The sequence below is a fragment of the Megalopta genalis genome, chromosome 3 (assembly GCF_051020955.1).
Source record: "Megalopta genalis isolate 19385.01 chromosome 3, iyMegGena1_principal, whole genome shotgun sequence".
Lineage (NCBI taxonomy): Eukaryota > Metazoa > Arthropoda > Insecta > Hymenoptera > Halictidae > Megalopta > Megalopta genalis.
Genome location: NC_135015.1, coordinates 25064315 through 25082946, shown reverse-complemented (window position 1 = coordinate 25082946; position 18632 = coordinate 25064315). Strand labels below are relative to the sequence as shown.

The window sequence follows — 18632 nt, the reverse complement described above, 5'->3', positions numbered from 1 at the left end:
AGAATGAAGCCATAAGAAGAGACTGAAAACTTTAAATATGCTTTTGTATTGTCATCGTTTCGTATCGGTTACATTAATTGTATTTATCTCGACGGTCGCGGAGCGGCAGCTTTCATGTTACTCTTGTTCATGTTCTGCAAGTAATCGTCGAACTCGTCGCAGGGCGCGAACCGAGGAGAATAATTCTTCGGCTTGGCAAGTTCCTGCAAGCGTTTCGAGGTCCGTTTGTTCCTCGCTGCGACGATCCTGGCGTAGGTGTCTATCAGAAATTTCTTCTTCTTGGTTTCCTGCGCATCCTTCGACTGCTCGTCGCTGTTTATCAGCCTGTGCGTCCCATATTTCACTGGAAAATCAAGAGAATCGGTCACGCAGCGGTTGCGCGAACAGCGTTGTTCGCCTAAAACGAATACGGTAATGTCTCCCTTACTGACGCTCAGATTGTCCTCGGATCGTTGACGCTCAGAAGATACGATTATTGCGAGCCTTGCCGTTTATTTTTATGGTTATAAATTATTCACAATTATGAAAGCGATCCTCAAGGCTCGAATAATCGTATCTCCTGAGCGTCAACAATCCGAGGACAATCTGAGCGTCAGTAAGGGAGACATTACTGTACCTGTGGCTGCGGGAGCAGTTTTGTTCGACGTATCCGGCGCGACAGACTCGTTCGGCTCTTGCCTCTTCTTCGGATGAGCCAGTTTGTTCAAACTGTCGGTGATCTGATAGGACAGGGCGCCGGGTTTCACCTGAAACACGGGATATAACTCGCTGCGAACTCGACTCGGTTGGTGCTTTCGGTGGCTGGCACTTACGTTGAAGGCATTGTGGTTCACGTTTCTGTCGATCCTCTTCTTCGGTTTCGCTAGTTTCTCGTACTTGGACGTTTTGTCGTGGAGAACATCCGTGTTCATATCGTTGACGGTGCGAAGCTGGACAGCTGAGAGAAGAGTCGTCGGACGAACGGTATTAAACGACCGGCCAACGAACGAGTCGACGAGAGTTTCTACGATATTGCGAGAGCTTGCGGATCGGTGAAGAGAATTTTGAGGATGTTGGCGGATGGGAGATGTTGTGTTGTGCGACGAGAGAACGATGGTGGATCACCATGAAGCGAGACGCTTTGCTCGCTTCAGTTATTTTTCGAGAGTCGCTCGTCCGCGATCAGAGACGACGATCCGGCCGAAGGAACGACGCGGAGAAATTCCAAGTATTTTTCTTTTTTCTCTTAAAGAACAGATCGAAACACTCGATCGAAGGGGAATGTGAGTAACACCGTCGTTGAGCATGCACGAATCCGCAAAGAATTCGACGAATCCTAGAAACGATCTCAAAGATTTCAGCGCTGCGAGACGTTATTGGTGTGCTCCTAGGAAAGCGAGCGACACGAATCCCGTGAAAATAATGAACGGTCCGACGGTTGAGAGAACAGTGCGCGAAAAGCCGCGAAAGGTAATTCGTCGTTGCTTCTCGACGGGAAGCTTCGTGATAACGTAACGTGCTTTAGGAACGTCGCAAGAAGCCGCGACGAGCGTCGAAGAAGCTGAGACGCATCGACGTTTTGGCGCAGCCGAAGTCGCAGAGCCAACGAAAGCGTTCTCCAAGTGTACGTAGTTCATCTTCCGACGCCTCTTGACAATCGGTATGCTCAATTAAATCGATCGTTTTCAAGGCACCTCGAGCCGCGCAAAATGTACGGAAGCCACGGTTGTCCACGACGAAGGGTGGAAAATCGGTTAAAACGTTAAAAACCGGCGAGAAGACGAAGAAGCCTGCGACGATCACGCTGTCGAAGAAGTTGCAACGCAGATTATTTTCCTTGGGTTCGTGTGCATGTTCTTCTTGTCGATACCGATAACTTCCGTCGATTAAATCACCTGCTCTCTATTTTTCGACGACAGTATACAAAAGGATCAAGGAGCTCGCGAAGTCTGGGAAAATCTAATTCTGTGCGCGTCGTCCGATGAAGCTACACCTGTAGTCCCGTAAAACTGCAAATTAAAAAAAAAAAAAGAAATAGTGAAACGTACGAATAATATATAAATTTATTTAAATCGAAATATATACAAAAATGTCGGTGGACGGCATAAGATACACGTAAACCTATAATTACATACGTTAAAATCTTACGGTAACGTTAAGATCGCGAAATATGGACGGATCGGTTTCGATTCTGGAATCCTTGTATCGACAACAAGAAAGAGATATCTCTTCGTGGTATAAAACGATATTGAACGCGTTCAGTCTTCTAATAAGACGTTCGTGTATAAAATAGAGAGACTACGATCGACTCGTGAACGCGTACCACGAGAAGATTGTTATTGCTCGTTGGTGCTCCTTGTGAGCTTCGAGCTCTGTAGAATTTTGCACGTGGTGTGCCGTCCGATTACTAAGTCTCTTATGTATCTCGTGAGTCCCTTATGGTCTCACGTATCTCTCACGATATCTCTAGAGTCCCTTGTGGTCTCTCCTGACTCTCGTGTATCTCCTGAGTCCCTTGTGGTCTCTCCTGACTCTCGTGTATCTCCTGAGTCCCTTGTGGTCTCACGAATGTCTCTTGTATTCCGAACCGTGTCTCTGACGATGCTCTTCTCTCCTGACTAGAGGACCGGGGTCATCCCTAATATTGCCTCGGTCCTCCCTACTCTTCTTGACCTAGGGTGGGCGGCAAGGAATTACGGTCCAATCACTGCAGTCCCAAAACAGTGAGACTGCTTCAAAACGGTGGGCCGGGAGTTAGCAGGGAGAATGGCAAACTAACACCTGCTAAACATCCCGCGCTGATGGGCCTACGTGCCCAAACAGTGCCAAACCCAACCGTAATTGACTGGACCGTAATCAAGGACCAGGAGACGTTATGACGGGGCCGCACGTGCCCGGGAACGGCCAAAGACAGACCCATACCGTCGGGGTACCCAAGCACATGGCCCCTGCCATAAATCCTGGCCACTTGGCCGCAACAAAGATTATAAAACTATGACTTAGATAACGTAGTGGCATACTAATGTCTTTTTCTATAACATACCACGAAGAACGGAAACACGTTCTAATAAGAGAAGCTGATGAAATTTGATCTATCGAACACACAAGTCAGCAGAATCATAGCCATCGTGGCTAATATCGACTGCTCTATGCAGCGGCGTTGCAATCGACGATTCTTCGAGCTCGCATGAAGTCGCTGCCCAGATAGGCGCTGAACTTTCTTTTCTCGGGTGGGACGACCACCAACTGTTGCGTGGCGTCTTGGAAGATCAGGTCGCTGTAAGGAGGCTCGCTGAAGAACATGCTGAAGCTGAACTCGTCCTGCTCTTTCCTGCCATAGAACTGCTGAGCGTAAATGAACAAATTGATGTAGGCGTTTATCTGTGTCTCGTTGTATCCGTAATATCCTCCGCGGGTGACTATCGCGTTCGACGAGACTTTCCCGAGGTTGCAGTGTATGTAATCGGTGGTGGGCCGTCGAGTACCGTCGGGACAAAGCAGCTCGAAGTCCTTGCGGAAGGTGTTGCGCGCCCATGTCTCCCTCCGCTTCCCGTCGGTGTTCTCGGCGACCGTCGTGTGTTTCACGAAGGCCACGTCTCCGCCACCTTCCACCAGACACCTGAAGGCACCGGTGTAGCCGAAGTAGTCCTCGGAAGCGTCCCTGCGGCAGTAGCGGAAGCTCGCTCCGTGACACAGATCGCACATATTGTCGTAAGGCACGCCTGCAACATTGACACAGCGAGATCAGGGACCCAATTCTTTAAACGGAACGCGGCATTAGAAGACATTAGATAGATAGATACGTTACCTGTATTGTATTCGGTACTGAGGGCACCTGGCACGCAAGATTTGCTGAAATATTCGGCGGCAGCTTGCACGGAGTCGCAACCGTAGCCCCTGATCAAGGTATTGGAGATAAGATACGCGAGAGGATAAACCCAGCCCGCGGCCGTGTTTATCCCGGTGTGACAAGTGTATTTGTTCTTCAAGTAGGTCAAATCCGTATTGTCGTCCTCTTCCTTCGCCACCGCAACTATATAGTACTCCGGCGTGGGCAGGTTGTAGACCTCGGAGATGAACGGGATTAAATTAAAACGTTGTCCAGCGGTGTACACGTCGCCGGTGTCCAACACGGATACATCCGCGTTCCTAAACAGGAACACGTTAAATGAAACGGTGAGTAGGAGAAAGGGATCTTTGCATGTGGAGTACGCACCCGCTTTGTATTGCCTGCATGCATTGAATTTGACTGTGGCCCTTGTAACAGTTTAATTCAGGCTTCAGTAGTTGCGCCTTTAACGCTATCTATAACAATGTAAATTGGTGTTGACGACAGAAGTAGGTTTCTTTTTCTAAAATCGTAGTTACCTTCATTTTCACACACTTCTCCATTTCCGGGTCGGACGTAACGCACAGGGTCATTTTATTGACGGGACAGCGACGAACTTCTAGTATGGGGTCCAGCGATTTACCCAAATATCCGCTGTAAGTTTGATCCTTCTCCGGTAATTGAACGAAGTCTCGAGCAGAGTCCTAAAATTGCGAGATTTTATTGGAGATTAACGCAACGTTTTCTTCGAATTGTGAGTACGATAATTACCGAAAACATTAAGTTGTGACGCAGTCCGTATTTCGGTGCCGATTCGAACAGGTTGAACGTCTCTATCGGTTGTATATTCGTTGATTCCGTTTTGTCCCATTCATTACCGTTGTAACCTCTGTTGTAGCCGTTGCTATTATTAGTATTGTAGCCCGGTCTGTTCTCGAAACGATTGTCGTAAAAATCGGTCGTGTTCTGGACGACGTCTTTGTTCAATATCCGAACTGCTCTTTCCAAAAATCGCTGATACAGTCGGCGTGTCTCGATTTTCGTGGCGGATGATATCACTATAGCGCGCGACGGTACCGTTCCCCAGTTACAATTCTTGAATTCGTCGATGCTCTTTCGACTGCCGTCCGTACAAAGCAACTCGAACTGATGCTTCGTCACATTGACTGCAAAACGAGAGTTAGAGATGATTATTTTACACTTTCGTGATGATTGAATCACAGAGTGGAGAACGTACGGAAGTCGAAAGACGTTGATATCATTTCATCCACAGTCGAATTCACTAAGAACGCAATCTCTCCTGCTTCTACCAAGCATCTAAATGCTCCCTCATATCCTGCATAAGGATCTGCGCTTGTACATCTCTCTCCAGGTATCTTGCCAATGCACAGCTTGCACAATTGATCAGAATTATCGCCTGGAATTTTGGGCAATACTTATATAAATTGCTTTTGACGTTCAATAAGGTATGCATGAACTTACCTAATGGATTATATTTATCTATTAATGAGTTAACTGCACAACTGGGGCCAAAATATGTAATAGCAGATTTTACGTGATTATTGCAATCAATAATTTCCAGTCCACCTTGTTTCATAAGCTAATGAATAAAAATGATAGATAATCATTGTTATAAGTATTATTACTGGAAAAATATAACTGATACAGAGTAAATAGATCATATTTACAACATGAATGGGAATAACCCAACCAGCCAGCATCCCAAGGCCAGCAAAGCAGACTTTTTTGCCTCTCAAGTCGTGTAAATTCTTTACATCCTGTAAAGATCCTTTCTTAATTACTGCAACTGCATACTGATAGTTCAATCCACTCTCGTATATCTCCTGCATAATTGGTATTAAGCTGTGATATCGTCCTGCTATAAAAATCTCTCCAGGATCCAAAGTAGTTATCTGAGCTTTCTCATGGTCTAGCATAGTCACGCATTCCTCTTTGCTCGATGATTGTTTACATTGCAATGATATGTAGTCCCGCCCAAAGAATGCTATCTCACGGTCGATGGCTCTTGAAAATGCATTGCATTTGTCTTGTTCAGCTGCCGATACTGTACACCATGTAACAGTGTTATTCAGATTCTGACCTGTGAATAAATGTTATAAACAAAATATAACAGAGTATCGTTGGTAAACTATTAGACTAAAGCAGAACATTATATTGCTTACCGTGAACGTGCAGCCAAAATAAACTAAAGACTATCAAAAGTCTTCGATCATCAAATGTGGACAACATATTTAACACTTTATTAATGAGAGACAACACCCAAGCAATGCTGTGTCACCTCGGACGTATTATAGAAATAGACCAAACTATTCGTCGAATTACCAACAATCTAGTTTGGTGGCTAACAGTTTCAGCGTTTTGCCGCTGCACCAAAATGACGCTGCATGGACATCGAACGAGGCTTCAGGTTTTTCTCTATAAGTGGCGCTACAGTCGTCCACACCGGTCGAAAACAAGAACGTCTGTAGACGCTAAGGGTGGCAGTGAGATTCGCCGTAAGGGATGACTAATCGACAAATTAATGTATGGATGTTTAACATATTATAGGCAATTATTATCCCATAGGGTGTATTTAGGTATTCTTACAACGAGTATCTAGTCTTGTATTTTGCTATTTCATGGCGGTAGCAGAAGTATGTTTTAAGGGTTGTTTACGTATGTGCACGTGCAGACGTGCGAGAGCAAAAGGATGTCGCAAAATAATGACGCCGGTTCTTTTATAAGCATCCCTGGATTTTGTTCCGATTGCGGGTCGGTTTTACCTTTGTTACAGGAGCGAGGAAACGTAATTTGTTACGCTTGTAAACGTGAATGGGGCCCTGAAGGTACGTACTTCCAAATGTGCAACATGGTAATAAACATGATTTTAATTTAATCGAAATACTTTTCGGTGTCATTAAGCTTTCGGAGACATGGCTATGTCGTACACCATCCATTTCAATGATAAGAACGTCTACACATCTGAAAAGCAGAAAGGTGACAAGGAGAAGGATGCGGAAGGTCCTGTTGTCGAAAGAATATGTCCACAGTGTCGGAATGACAAGATGTCGTATGCCACTCTACAGTTGAGGTCTGCGGATGAAGGGCAAACTGTTTTCTATACATGCACTAAGTGCAAGTACGTGTCTTTTTTTCTTTTTTTAATAATTCCATAGAATATATACAATATATATGTATATATATTGTATATAAAGGTATTTAGAAACAGAGGGTATTCACAAACATTTAATACTTTGTTTCTTTTTCTTGCAGATACAAAGAGACAGAGAACTCATAACACATACATTGTGCATTCTTGTTGGCAAAGTTATAAAAGTTGTTGAACAGCTGTTGAAACATGAACACGCCGAGTGAACGAAATAAACATGAACACTCTGTGTTATCAATTATATCTTCAACCTAATTACGCGTAGTTTCGATACCTTTACTTATGTGTTTTCTCTTAGCTGTGTATACTCGATTAAATATTTTGTACAATACGTCGGAATGAAAGTTAACAATTAGTTCGAGAAGAATTTCTTTTGTTTTCCTTGATCCTTTCTTGAAACCATTACAGTGGTCCTTCCGTTATAAAATCATTTTGTATTTAAAGACTGTTAGTACATCGCTTATGCTACAAATACACTTAATCGTTAGTATTGGTAGCATTATTATTCGTTATTCCTTTAATAAGAATGCAAAGAGAAATAGTTATATAGTGGAATTTTTAACAACCAGCTCAGCAACTTATATATATATACAGGGAGGAAGTTTCAAAACTGTGACAATTAGAGGAGGTTCTTCGCCGTAATACTAATTAAAATTAACACGAAAAACGTTTATTTTGTTACGTAAATAACGTTTTGTTGCGATCCCATTCGATCGTACAAATTCTCGTCGTATAATTACACGGACAACGTAACGTAATTACTGCGACGCGAGAAATAATGCGGTAAATATCACAAAAAATAACTGCAATAACAAAAGCTCCGCTAATAGTAATTGTCAACCATCACCCGTTACTTAGAAACGAAATAAAAGCGAATATATTATCAACGATATTATCGGAGACGCGTCTCCGGCCATTTTTCTTGCAGGATATTTTTATTATAAACATTTCACGGAGTTATACTCTCAACCATTTCTTCACTCGAAAATCACACATGCCTCGCATAATGGAAAAATAACGATCAAAACCCAAGAGGAACATGTTTTGTCTTTTTTTTTTTATATTATTACAGTAAAAGAGCGATCATATATCTTTCTTTGTTCTCGGTGTCGTTGAGGTCTTTCTGGGAATCCCCCAACTCGTTCGCCTAGGGGATTTTTTTGTTTTAGTAATATTCCGTCTACGTTTATTCTTTATTTGTAAAGACTCGTGTTACGGTCAGGTCCGTTAGGCCTTCGATAGACGAACCAACGAACTGGTCTCGTTGAAAAATATTCTAAAAAAATTCTACCGACCAGCTCATTGTTCTTCAACAGGGTGGTAGGCTACAGCCGGCTCAAACAATAAAAGGGGGTGGGGTGGGGGGCAGATTTCATGAACGCTTTCTTAGGTGATCTATGAACATTTTTAAGTACACGTATTCCATTTCGATAATTGCATTTAAGACATTTATCAACAGATCCGGTTAAATCGTTTTCTAATAAATATTTCCATAAGCCATAGTAATAACTTTACAATGTTCTCAGAAAATAACGTTATTCTAGCCCTGATTATTCTCGTTACCATTCTCTCTCTCTCTTCCTCTCTCTCTCTCTCTCGTTATGTTATTAAAAAATTTGCCTCTTCAACACGATGCAGACTCGCGCTGCGTTCGGCGCAGAAAATCGCACGGTCGTTCGCGGCCACCCTGATCACGTCCGATCTCTTTAATTGTACCATCGGCTTACCTCCCTGTTTGGCAACTGTGTAACGCCACCGGCAAAAAAGCTGTTCGATCGAGCGTCACCCGATTTCAAATTCTAGTCATAAATGCGTAAACTTCTGTAAGTCGAACTCCGTTCGCATACATCGAAGACACGTTTCTGCTCGTGAAACGCACACGTTTGACACTGGTTCGAGGAAGCCCGTTTTCATTTATTTAATAACAAAAGAAAAACCGAGATAAATTCGGATTTCTCCGTAACAACGTAATTCGCCCGCGATTCGATTCTCCCGCGTTCCGCGAATTTTCGTACGCGTCGAAAAATGAATCTTTTTTCCAGACAGTCGACTCATCGATATACGCTCTCGAGTAATTATTCTGTTGTAACAATTGCATCGACCGACCGAACAGCTTCTTCCCTGGGCTGGTATCGATAAGTTTGAACGGTTTGTCGAGAGGTGCAGCCGCCTGGTGGTTACCCGAACGGGGAAGCCCGGTTAGGCGACCGCGAACCGCCGGACGATCGCGATTCAAATCGCAGCGCGTCACACGGAACAATTATATCCTCGCTCGAAAACGGGGGCTTTCAAATTTGATAACAGTGTCTATAATCTATTCTGTCAATAAAAAACGATCCGAGCACGGTTTTGATTTTCGGGAGGGGGATTACGATTTCTTGTTTCTCGCCGAACCACAGCAGAAGGGGCGGGTGGGGGTGGGCGGGGACGACACGGTTTTCCTCTTCGTCTTCTTCTTTCTCATTTTCTTCCTTCATTTTTCTTGCGACCGTTTTTTGGCGTCGAGTGTACCTATATAGTTTCGGCTCTCCCTCGATTATATACACACTAACGCTTCATATTACATATTGTACATCGAGTATGTACACGTGACGGTTTATTTACAGGTGGGATGTGAGGCAGGTGATGCGGAGGATCTAGATTGTCGGTTCACGCCGATCGCTGCGATCATGAGGCCTCGAAGCACTCGTCCAAAAAGTTCTCCAACGAGTGGTACAAGTGGGCCCTGGACTGCGCGATCCCGTGATCTTCGTCCGTGTACGTCTGCAACAGAAGGATGCGCACCGTTCACTCACACGATTTTCAAAGAGACTGCGCCCGGTTTTCAAGCGGAACACCTTCTCGAAGGTGGACACGATTTCGCTTCTCTTCTTGAGCGTGTATTCTAGCGTGAACTTTACAAAGAATCTATTTGTTCTTTTTGGATGATCTTAGAGGATTTAGTTCTCCCTAATTGACCCTCAGATTGTACACAGAACTAGGCAATTTGGAGATGCGATTATTAGAGCCTTGCGGTTCGTTTTTATAGTTACCAATTGTCAATAATTATAGAAATAAGATTATAGTATAATAAGAGGATTTAGTTCTCCCTAATTGACCCTCAGATTGTACACAACACTGGGCAATTTGGGAAGAGGAGATGCAATTATTAGAGCCTTGCGGCTCGTTTTTATAGTTACCAATTTTGTCAATAATTATAGAAATAAGATTATAGTATAATAAGAGGATTTAATTCTCCCTAATTGACCCTCAGATTGTACACAGAACTAGGCAATTTGGGAAGAGGAGATGCGATTATTAGAGCCTTGCGGCTCGTTTTTGTAGTTACTAATTGTCGATAATTATAGAAATAAGATTATAGTATAATAAGAGGATTTAGTTCTCCCTAATTGACCCTCAGATTGTACACAACACTGGGCAATTTGGGAAGAGGAGATGCAATTATTAGAGCCTTGCGTCTCGTTTTTATAGTTACCAATTTTGTCAATAATTATAGAAATAAGATTATAGTATAATAAGAGTAATAATAATCAACTGTAGAATAATCGCAGCTCCTCTTTTTAAATTGCCCACTTTTCTTTCCAAGCTGAGGGTCAATTGTGGAGAATTTACTGCACCGAACTTTAAAGGCATTTTTCTGGACGGTGTCCATGACATCTCAAAATCTATTTCACTAATTAACTCAAAATTTCAAGTACATATATACATTAAATACATTTAGCACATGTCTGATTACAGCCTCGACTAGGATCAAGCAAAAATTTTTCTTTCTTTCTGTTTCTTTGATTTCTTATCGAGTTTCAAAGCCACTTTTTTTTTGTTATAGTTCCTGCTATATCCAAATATTCACGCTAATTAAGGAACTTTCTTTTTTTATTGCAAACAAGCTAAATGGCCGGAATCATGGACACCGTGAGACAACCTTTTTTAACAACGACTACATTTGAGAGTATGCAGTGCCACTAAAAATATTTTGAAACGTCGTTGAAACACGCACGAATAAACCTTGTCGATTTGACTGCGAAAGGTATAACAGTTTCTTCACAAAAAAACTCCCTAAAAACGATTAAAAAGACAAGCACTTCACCCTAGCATACTCCGTTCAAGAACGTTTATATCTGTTGCAGTTGGTTTACGGTGTACGCCGTGCGACGAACGGCCTCCCAACAATATGGGCACCGGCTAATGTTAATTACAAAGTGAACTGGTTACCTGTTGTCTAAACAGAATGTCCTTCTGCTCGAGCACCTTGGCGAGCAGCAGAGATTGCTGATAGTGCACGTTGTCGTCCAAAGTCCCGTGGATCAGGTAGTACATCTTCGTTTTAATATTGTCTACCTTGTTGAGCAGCTGGCCCTGCTCGTATCCGTGGAGATTGTCCTCGACCGTCGGCAAACCCATGAACCGTTCCGTGTAAATTGAATCTGTAAATCGAGTTAATTATAAGGTTAAATTACGGAGCGCCACGGTACACCCGCACCCGCAGTTCCCGCTTCTTTATTTACTTTACCCTGACCTTTCCATCTTTATACTTTCGCCCGTTTCACCCCGCGCGCCAAGGCGAGATCTCGCTCATTTTCTTTCCCTACTCTGTACAATATGTGTGCAGCGGGGTGTCCCTGCTTTTAATGTGCAACATTTCTCAGTATATCGTAGTATATATATACTAACAATAATATACGAATATATATACTATAATATACTGAGAAATGTTGAACATTAAAACCTGGGACATCCCTCTACATATATTAATATACACATATATAGTATATATATATATATTATTAGTATATAATATTATAATATTATATTATATTATATTATAATATTATATTATATTATATTATAATATATATATATATATATATATATATATATATATATATATATAATATTATAATAGTATATAATATTAATATATATTATATAGTAGTAGTATATATATTATTAGTAGTAGTATAATATATATTATACAGTACTAGTATATATATACTACTGCTGCTATATTATATTAGAGCTTATACATATATATTACAGCTATATTACAGCTAGTAATTACAGCTTACATAATCACACTCAACGTAAAGATTGCTGATCTACTTGAGCCAATGTTCGCAGTAACAACAGGAGTAGTGCAAGTGACCATGTAAAATATATATAGGAAATAGTATAGATATAAAATTGGAACCAATGCTCATAGTAAGAGCAAATCGTATACTGTTCCACTCGAATTCTGTATTTTCGTTACGATGAATATTGTTCACCAAAGCTCTAAATGACCTACATTTACGTAACATTTCTTTTTGTTCAGTGGCATTGGATACACCGACAAGGTTCGAGCATCAACACCTGGGACACCCTGTACAACTGCGTTTCCCTGGATGCGAAATAATTGGCCAATCATCAGGCTTCTCTAAACGTAAGTTTCGACCGAACCATCGCCGTCTTCAAATAAATAGCATCGTGAAGCGACCCGATACCCCGGGCAATCCGCAATTAATTTTCGGCAGCCGAACTAATATTTAGAGAAACGTATCTCGTTCACCAGCGAGCACAAACGTTCCGACGCCGTTCGCGGAACGGCGAGCTTTGAATAGAAATCGTTATCGAGGACTTTAATGTAATCGAAAAGATAGGCGAACCTCCTAGGACTCCGATAAAATTGTACGAGCAATGGCTGGGAAAACGTGTTGGCCGGGGGAAAAGCGTGGGGGAAACGGCGATGAAATTCCCCGCGAAACCCGGAAGCCGGGTCGACGTGAAAAATGATCGAATCATTTCGCGGCGCGTTGTGAATAAGCGGTTTTAATAAAATGTTTGGCCACGATGATTTATAGCGGACAGAAAACGGTGTACACGGATCTCGCGCGCGCGCGCCCGGCCGCGTCGTTCCCGAGGAACCGTTCGTTTCCGGTTTAACGGGCCGCTGCGCCAATTGCCGTGAGTGTTTCTTCTCGTTTCGAAGAGACGCTTACGACCGCGTATACTTCCAGTCCCGGCATCGGCGACCTTGTTCGGTCCCCCACGTGCTAAATTCACCGGAACAAATCGCGGCCGAGTTCTTTTATTTCCCGGAATTAGCAAGTTACGATTTCTTTGACCCGCACCGCCCTTTCCGCTTGTTCCATTTGTTGGCCCCGCTCGCCCGGCCATGTGGGCGCCCTTTTTACGCCGCGGGGGCACACTTCAAAGCGCCGTTTCCATCGGAACGGCCGCACTGACTTTTTTTAATTCGATCGAACTCGAGCTATGCTGTTTTTCGCTCGCCGAGATCACCGAAAACGTTTGTGCTCGAAGTAATCCTAATGGAATTAACGAGCGTCTTTATCTCGGCGTGAATTATCTTCTATTTTCGCTTGGAATCGAGTTTGCCCGAACGTGATCTTTATACTGAAAACTAGACCGACAATAAAGAAGAAACTTAACAATCGACAAGTAGCATATCTTTCTTTGTTTCTGTGTTTTCTTTTACTTTGAACGGACTCGCTGTGTTTGATCGGCTCTTTCGTAGAATCTTAAATGAAAATAACAGCGAAGCAGTTCCACTGAAAATTCATCCATTCCACGTTCAACCCCTTTAGTAATTGTCTATTGCTAGCATAATATTCTTGACAATTCTTAAGCATATCCTGCTCGTTCTTTAATGCGATTACTTATTATTAAATTAGCTCTGCGAATCGACGCGTGAATTTTCTTACAATTATCGGAAAGCTCGCGCTCCGCGACTTGTTCGTTGACTCGAGCGCGGCACGGTGCCCCCCTCCTTCTGTCGCGCTCCGCGGTCGGAGCCCGTGGCGCTCGACCGTTCGACCGCCATGCTGTAGTTCGCGCGCTCGCCTTTCATTGGACAGTGTTTTTCGTTAATAACTCGCAAACGAAGCCGCGGATTGTATTTTTGCTGAGGAAAAAGTTACTCGAAATCACCTCAGCTATCCCCATTTCCGTATTGCGAGACATTTTGAGACGTCATAGGAAACGAATTTTTTTCTGTTTTATGGGCACGAAAACGCAATAAAATCTCGCGAATAAACCGATCTAACATAAACGTTGAGACGTTAGCATTAGTTGCGACTTAGTATTCTCGGATCTGCCGGTTTCAATTCAACATTTCTGGGAGAAATTGCTGTAGAAGGAATTTCAATAATCGTGTATGCACGCGATCGCCGCTGTGAACGGACTTCGACCGTGACGTATATACGCGTCACAAGCGCTCAAAGGGTTAATTGCTGCTTACGGAAGTGTCTCGGCTAATTGGACAGCGCTCGGAATTCGATTTTCACGGTCGCCGTTCAATCTGCTGGCACCGTCGCGTTGCATCGCGTCGTTCAAACGGATGGAACAATCGCGCGTCCCATACTTTTTCATGCAGCATTCGCGCATTCCCGTGCATGTCGCGGGGAGCGAGAACACGATGTCAACATTGCAGCGGAACATGAATCCGGGATCGCGGGACAGCCGCGGATAAGTCACGTTTTCGGAAAATTTGAGCTCGCGGGGCGCGCGGCGCCTCGCGGAAATTGTGTTTCGCCGGCTATAGCAGGTTCCCCGGGAACGGGACGCGTTAAAGAAAATCCCCTCGCCTTCGAGAACACGGGCGCAATGAATCCGCCGGCGGATATTGATGTTTGAAACTTTGAACCGCAATATCTGGGAATGGGAAACCCGTGACTTACAGCCGCGCGGAAAAATTGCGGCGCCGTGGAAAAACCAGAAGGGACTGAATAATTCTCGCTCGGCTCGCGCGATCACTCGCGAACGGATACACCTTCGAACCGGCCATTTAATAAACATTTATAACGTCGAGTTTATGCTCGCGGGCCAGGATTAATCACGGCTTCGACCGTGTTCGGTCGCGCGACTCCCTTCGCGCGCTGCAATTTTTCCGCAAAATAGCTCTTGTACTCTTCTCCCTCTTCTCTCGGTTCTCTGATAATTAAACTGTGACACTGCTTCGGTAAATTACAGATTCCGCGGTGTATTTTCCGGAGGAGAACATCGTTGGATCGTTTCCTGAGCTGCCGAGTTATTATTACGAACGGAGCGGAAGCATCGCGAGTGCTGTTTTTCCAGGACTTCAAAACAAGATAATGGAGCTTTTTTATACACTATTTTGGTGGATCTTCCGTGTTGGTTTCATTAGGCGCCCTCGTTTTATCTAGAGGTAGATGTATAACATGCGAATACGCCTCGGAATTGTAGTCCTATTCTTTCAATTCTAATCCTTTATCTTGTTCTTGTTTCCAGCTTTCGAATTCTTCGTTGTGATTGTGAAACGAAGCGGCGCTTTTAAAGGTAAGTGAATCATTTTAAAATAGAATATCTAGAGAAATGTGAAAGTAGAAGTTATTCTCGTATTCCTAAAATTTGTCGACATCTCACTTTTCACTGACTCACTTTAATTCTAGTATAATTCTATGCTATTCCACTGTACACTACTCTATTATACTCTTGTTTACTCTTTAGTCTTCTTTACTTCTTTACTCTTTGCTACTTTTGTTGACCGAAAGCTCGAATATCGAACTTCTGAGCCCTTTTCAAGTTTCGAAAATTGTTCAAAAGTTCGACAAATAGAAATTTCGTACTTTTGAGCCACTTTTCATTCCTGAAATTTCGAAAACTCGTACTTTTGAGCCGTTCTCACGGGTCGAAAGTGGCTCAAAAGTTCGAGAAATCGAAATTTCGTATTTTTGAGCAATTTTTGTTGGTCGAAAAATCGAACTTCTGAGCCATTTAATGTGTCGAAAATGGCTCAAAAGTTCGAGAAATCGAAATCTCGTACTTTTGAGCCATTTTTCTTGGCCGAAAAATCGAAAAATCGTACTTCTGAGCAATTTTAAGTGTCGAAAATGGCTCAAAAGTTCGAGAAATTGAAAATCCGAACTTCTGAGCAATTTTTGTTGGCCGAAAAATCGAACTTCTGAGCCATTTAAAGTGTCGAAAATGGCTCAAAAGTTCGAGATATTGAAAACCCGCACTTTTGAGCAATTTTTGTTGCTGGAAAGATCGAAAAATCGTAGTTTTGAGCCATTTAGAGTATCGAAAATGGCTCAAAAGTTCGAGAAATAGAAGCCTCGTACTTCGTTGCAATTTTTGTTGGCCGAAAGATTAAAACAATCGTACTTCTGAGCCCTTTTAAAGTATCACGAATGACACAAAAGTGGTCGGAGAGGAAGTCAGTCTCTCTCCTACTTTCTCTTCCCAGCGGTTGTCGATATTTCACTAAAAAAAAAAGAACATCGCGGAATTACAAATAAACCGAGTTAGTTCGTCGACCCGGATCGGCATCGGAACAATGTTTCAGCAAGAGAAAAACGAGGTAACCGGCGATCGATGAACGGGAATGGGTCTTGGAGAGTTCCTTGAAGGAGGACGTACCGGAGGGAAAAACGTAGCAGCGTTAAAAATGTGCATCGTCGACGACGACGACGACGTCGACGACGTCGGGAACGTCTGAATGCCCGAGACTCGATTTCGACCGATGACTCCTTATCTGCCTGATAAATCTGATATCTCGGAGCCCGGGCGCAGTCAACTGCTACAACATTCCGACAATAATTGAATCGATCGAACCAGAGCCGAAGCAATGGCGCGTACACATTCCCCGTTCGCCGGTCTTTTTTCCCTCTTATCTCTTCCCCTCCGTTTTCGTTCCACTGATTTGTTCCGTTATTCAAAGAATCGAGCTGTTGCGCGCGAAGGAATTGACTTCCCGGCGATACCTCGCTATTGTCTCCGACTTCGAATCAATTCTATTACCGCGGATAAGTGGCTCGCAACCTCCGCGAACCGTCCTCGTTCGACTTTTCTCGCGTAACTTTCCGCAACGCGGTTTACTTTTAACACGGTTCGCTCAGTCAAACGCGAGTCCTGGAACTTTTACCTCATTCTCAACTTCAACATATTCGCAGAGCGCAATATTTTTACTGTGTCGTTACGCTATAATTTCGTTCTTAACAGAGACAAGAATTACAATGCAATTTACCATGCAATTTACAATACAAAGTCGCTCTTAACTTACAATGCGATTCTACCACAAACGACGCGTTCGCAGAACTATATAAAACACGCGTGGTTCGAATGAAACGAATCAAGCGAATCGACGAGCTCGCGAAGGAGGAAAATCGGTCCGCAAAATGCGGTTCGCGAAGCCAAATGGAAACGCAAACATCGAGTTCGGGAGTTACCGAAGCGTGGTCGAATAAATCTTTAGATTTATCCGGCGACGGAAAGATTCGCCGGTAAATTACGATATTACGCGTGCGCATAAATCGCCGTCGTAATTAATTTTAAACAGTTGTTCATTAGCTTGCGCAAACATCGCGCGGCATATCGATTCGATTCGAACCGTTCCCACGGCAAAAAGCAAGCACCGTCGCTCGCACGGGACGATCTCGTCGCGTCCGCTTCGCGGTCTGTGTTTCGCCGGCGAGAAAGGCTCTATCGAAAATCAATTGTTTGGTGACAGTCGAACGGGCCACCTCTCAGGCAACGCGTTGCTCCTCTGAGTCCGACCGCGTCGCGTGCGCGCTGTCGAATAAAAATTTGTCCCCCGGAATTTCTATTGTTTCGCCGTGTAACTTTATTCGAACGAATCCGCGCGAGGTTTATTGCCGTTCCCGCGAATCGGAGGACCGTTTTGCTCTCGCGATTTTATCGAAGCGAAACTTCGGTCGAGAGATCGCGCCGAAGTTTCCGGCAACAGCGTGCTCCCAGTGTTTTCGCAACGAGTCCACCGAATTCGAAAAGCAACTAACGCGTGTTGCTTCGATCACAAAAAACGGTTTTCTCTTTTTCGTGACGTACGTTTGAACGAAGGGATGATACATTCGAGATATCCAATCGATAAGTTCGCACGGCACGGTCTTTACAAGCTCAAAAACTGTAAAAGGCAAAGTGCGGAATCGTTTAAAAATGGATTCCCTTTCGTTTTCGTAATACAGTAATGTCTCCCTAATTGACGCACGGATTTTGCACAAAAATGGGCAATTTGGGAATAGAAGGCAATTCGGGGGCCACGTGACACGATTCGAAGGCAATTCGGAGGCCACGTGACACGATTCGAAGGCAATTCGGAGGCCACGTGACACGATTCGAAGGCAATTCGAATGCCTCGTGACACGATTCGAAGGCAATTCGAATACTTTGTGACACGATTCGAAGGCAATTCGAATGCTTTGTCACACAATTCGAAGGCAATTCGAATACTTTGTGACACGATTCGAAGGCAATTCGAATGCTTCGTGACACGATTCGAAGGCAATTCGGAGGCCACCTGCCACGATTCGAAAGCAATTCGGGGGCCACGTGACACGATTTGAAGGCAATTCGAATACTTCGTGACACGATTCGAAGGCAATTCGAATACTTTGTGACACGATTCGAAGGCAATTCGAATGCCTCGTGATACGATTCTAAGGCAATTTCGGGGGCCACGATACGATTATTCGAGCCTTGTGTAACTCGTTTTCATAATTGTCGACAATTCTTAACTATAAAAATGAATCACAAGGCTCGAGTAATCGTATCTCCTCTTCCTAAATTGTCCATTTTTGTGGACAATCTGAGCGTCAATTAGAGAGACATTACTGTATCTATAAAAATCGTCAAAATTAGTTGTTAAATACTTGGAAAAATGCTAGAAACATTGAAACCTCT

At 43.5% G+C, this 18632-nt stretch overlaps 5 protein-coding genes across 12 annotated transcripts in view; 2 read left to right on the top strand and 3 right to left on the bottom strand.

Annotated features, from left to right (window-relative positions):
* Positions 1-27: 27 nt before the first annotated feature.
* Positions 28-945, bottom strand: LOC117221956 (uncharacterized). 2 transcript variants are annotated; one of them, XM_033473339.2, is made up of 3 exons: positions 813-945; positions 617-746; positions 28-397 (listed from the first exon to the last, which is right to left on the bottom strand). In XM_033473339.2, exons 1-3 carry the CDS (start codon positions 909-911, stop codon positions 84-86), a joined length of 543 nt encoding a protein of 180 aa, XP_033329230.2. In that variant the 5' UTR covers positions 912-945; the 3' UTR covers positions 28-83. The 2 variants fall into 2 exon arrangements, with proteins under 2 accessions (XP_033329230.2, XP_033329231.1); XM_033473340.2 differs by having other exon boundaries at positions 28-343.
* A 121-nt stretch (positions 946-1066) lies between these two features.
* LOC117221955 (uncharacterized) lies at positions 1067-2022 on the top strand. 2 transcript variants are annotated; one of them, XM_033473337.2, is made up of 5 exons: positions 1067-1262; positions 1334-1449; positions 1505-1603; positions 1670-1820; positions 1899-2022. In XM_033473337.2, the coding sequence occupies exons 1-5, from the start codon at positions 1067-1069 to the stop codon at positions 1940-1942; spliced, it is 606 nt and encodes a 201-aa protein (XP_033329228.2). In that variant the 3' UTR covers positions 1943-2022. The 2 variants fall into 2 exon arrangements, with proteins under 2 accessions (XP_033329228.2, XP_033329229.2); XM_033473338.2 differs by lacking the exon at positions 1067-1262 and having other exon boundaries at positions 1285-1449.
* Positions 2023-2024: 2 nt separating this feature from the next.
* On the bottom strand, positions 2025-6149 carry Tsf2 (transferrin 2). Its single transcript, XM_033473355.2, is given in 10 exon segments — positions 2025-3135; positions 3138-3701; positions 3788-4128; positions 4196-4284; positions 4348-4512; positions 4580-4974; positions 5046-5225; positions 5291-5408; positions 5497-5909; positions 5992-6149. Coding segments are annotated over 10 exon segments (2424 nt in total). The 5' UTR covers positions 6059-6149; the 3' UTR covers positions 2025-3043.
* Positions 6150-6204: 55 nt separating this feature from the next.
* Positions 6205-7344, top strand: RpI12 (RNA polymerase I subunit RpI12). Of its 3 annotated transcripts, none has more exons than XM_033473361.2 (4): positions 6205-6324; positions 6395-6654; positions 6731-6947; positions 7082-7344. In XM_033473361.2, exons 2-4 carry the CDS (start codon positions 6519-6521, stop codon positions 7104-7106), a joined length of 378 nt encoding a protein of 125 aa, XP_033329252.2. In that variant the 5' UTR covers positions 6205-6324; positions 6395-6518; the 3' UTR covers positions 7107-7344. The 3 variants fall into 3 exon arrangements, with proteins under 3 accessions (XP_033329252.2, XP_033329253.2, XP_033329251.2); XM_033473362.2 differs by having other exon boundaries at positions 6243-6352; positions 6603-6654; XM_033473360.2 differs by having other exon boundaries at positions 6247-6654.
* Positions 7345-7631: 287 nt separating this feature from the next.
* The window catches only part of LOC117221967 (venom dipeptidyl peptidase 4), a 440681-nt gene continuing 429680 nt past the window's right edge, over positions 7632-18632 (bottom strand). For all 4 annotated transcript variants that reach the window (XM_033473358.2, XM_033473359.2, XM_033473357.2 and 1 more), the window contains 2 exons: positions 11190-11401; positions 7632-9740 (listed from right to left, as the gene is read on the bottom strand). In XM_033473358.2, the coding sequence (XP_033329249.1) occupies positions 9645-9740; positions 11190-11401 (308 nt within the window). In that variant the 3' untranslated portion in view covers positions 7632-9644. The remainder of the gene's footprint in view (positions 9741-11189; positions 11402-18632) is intronic.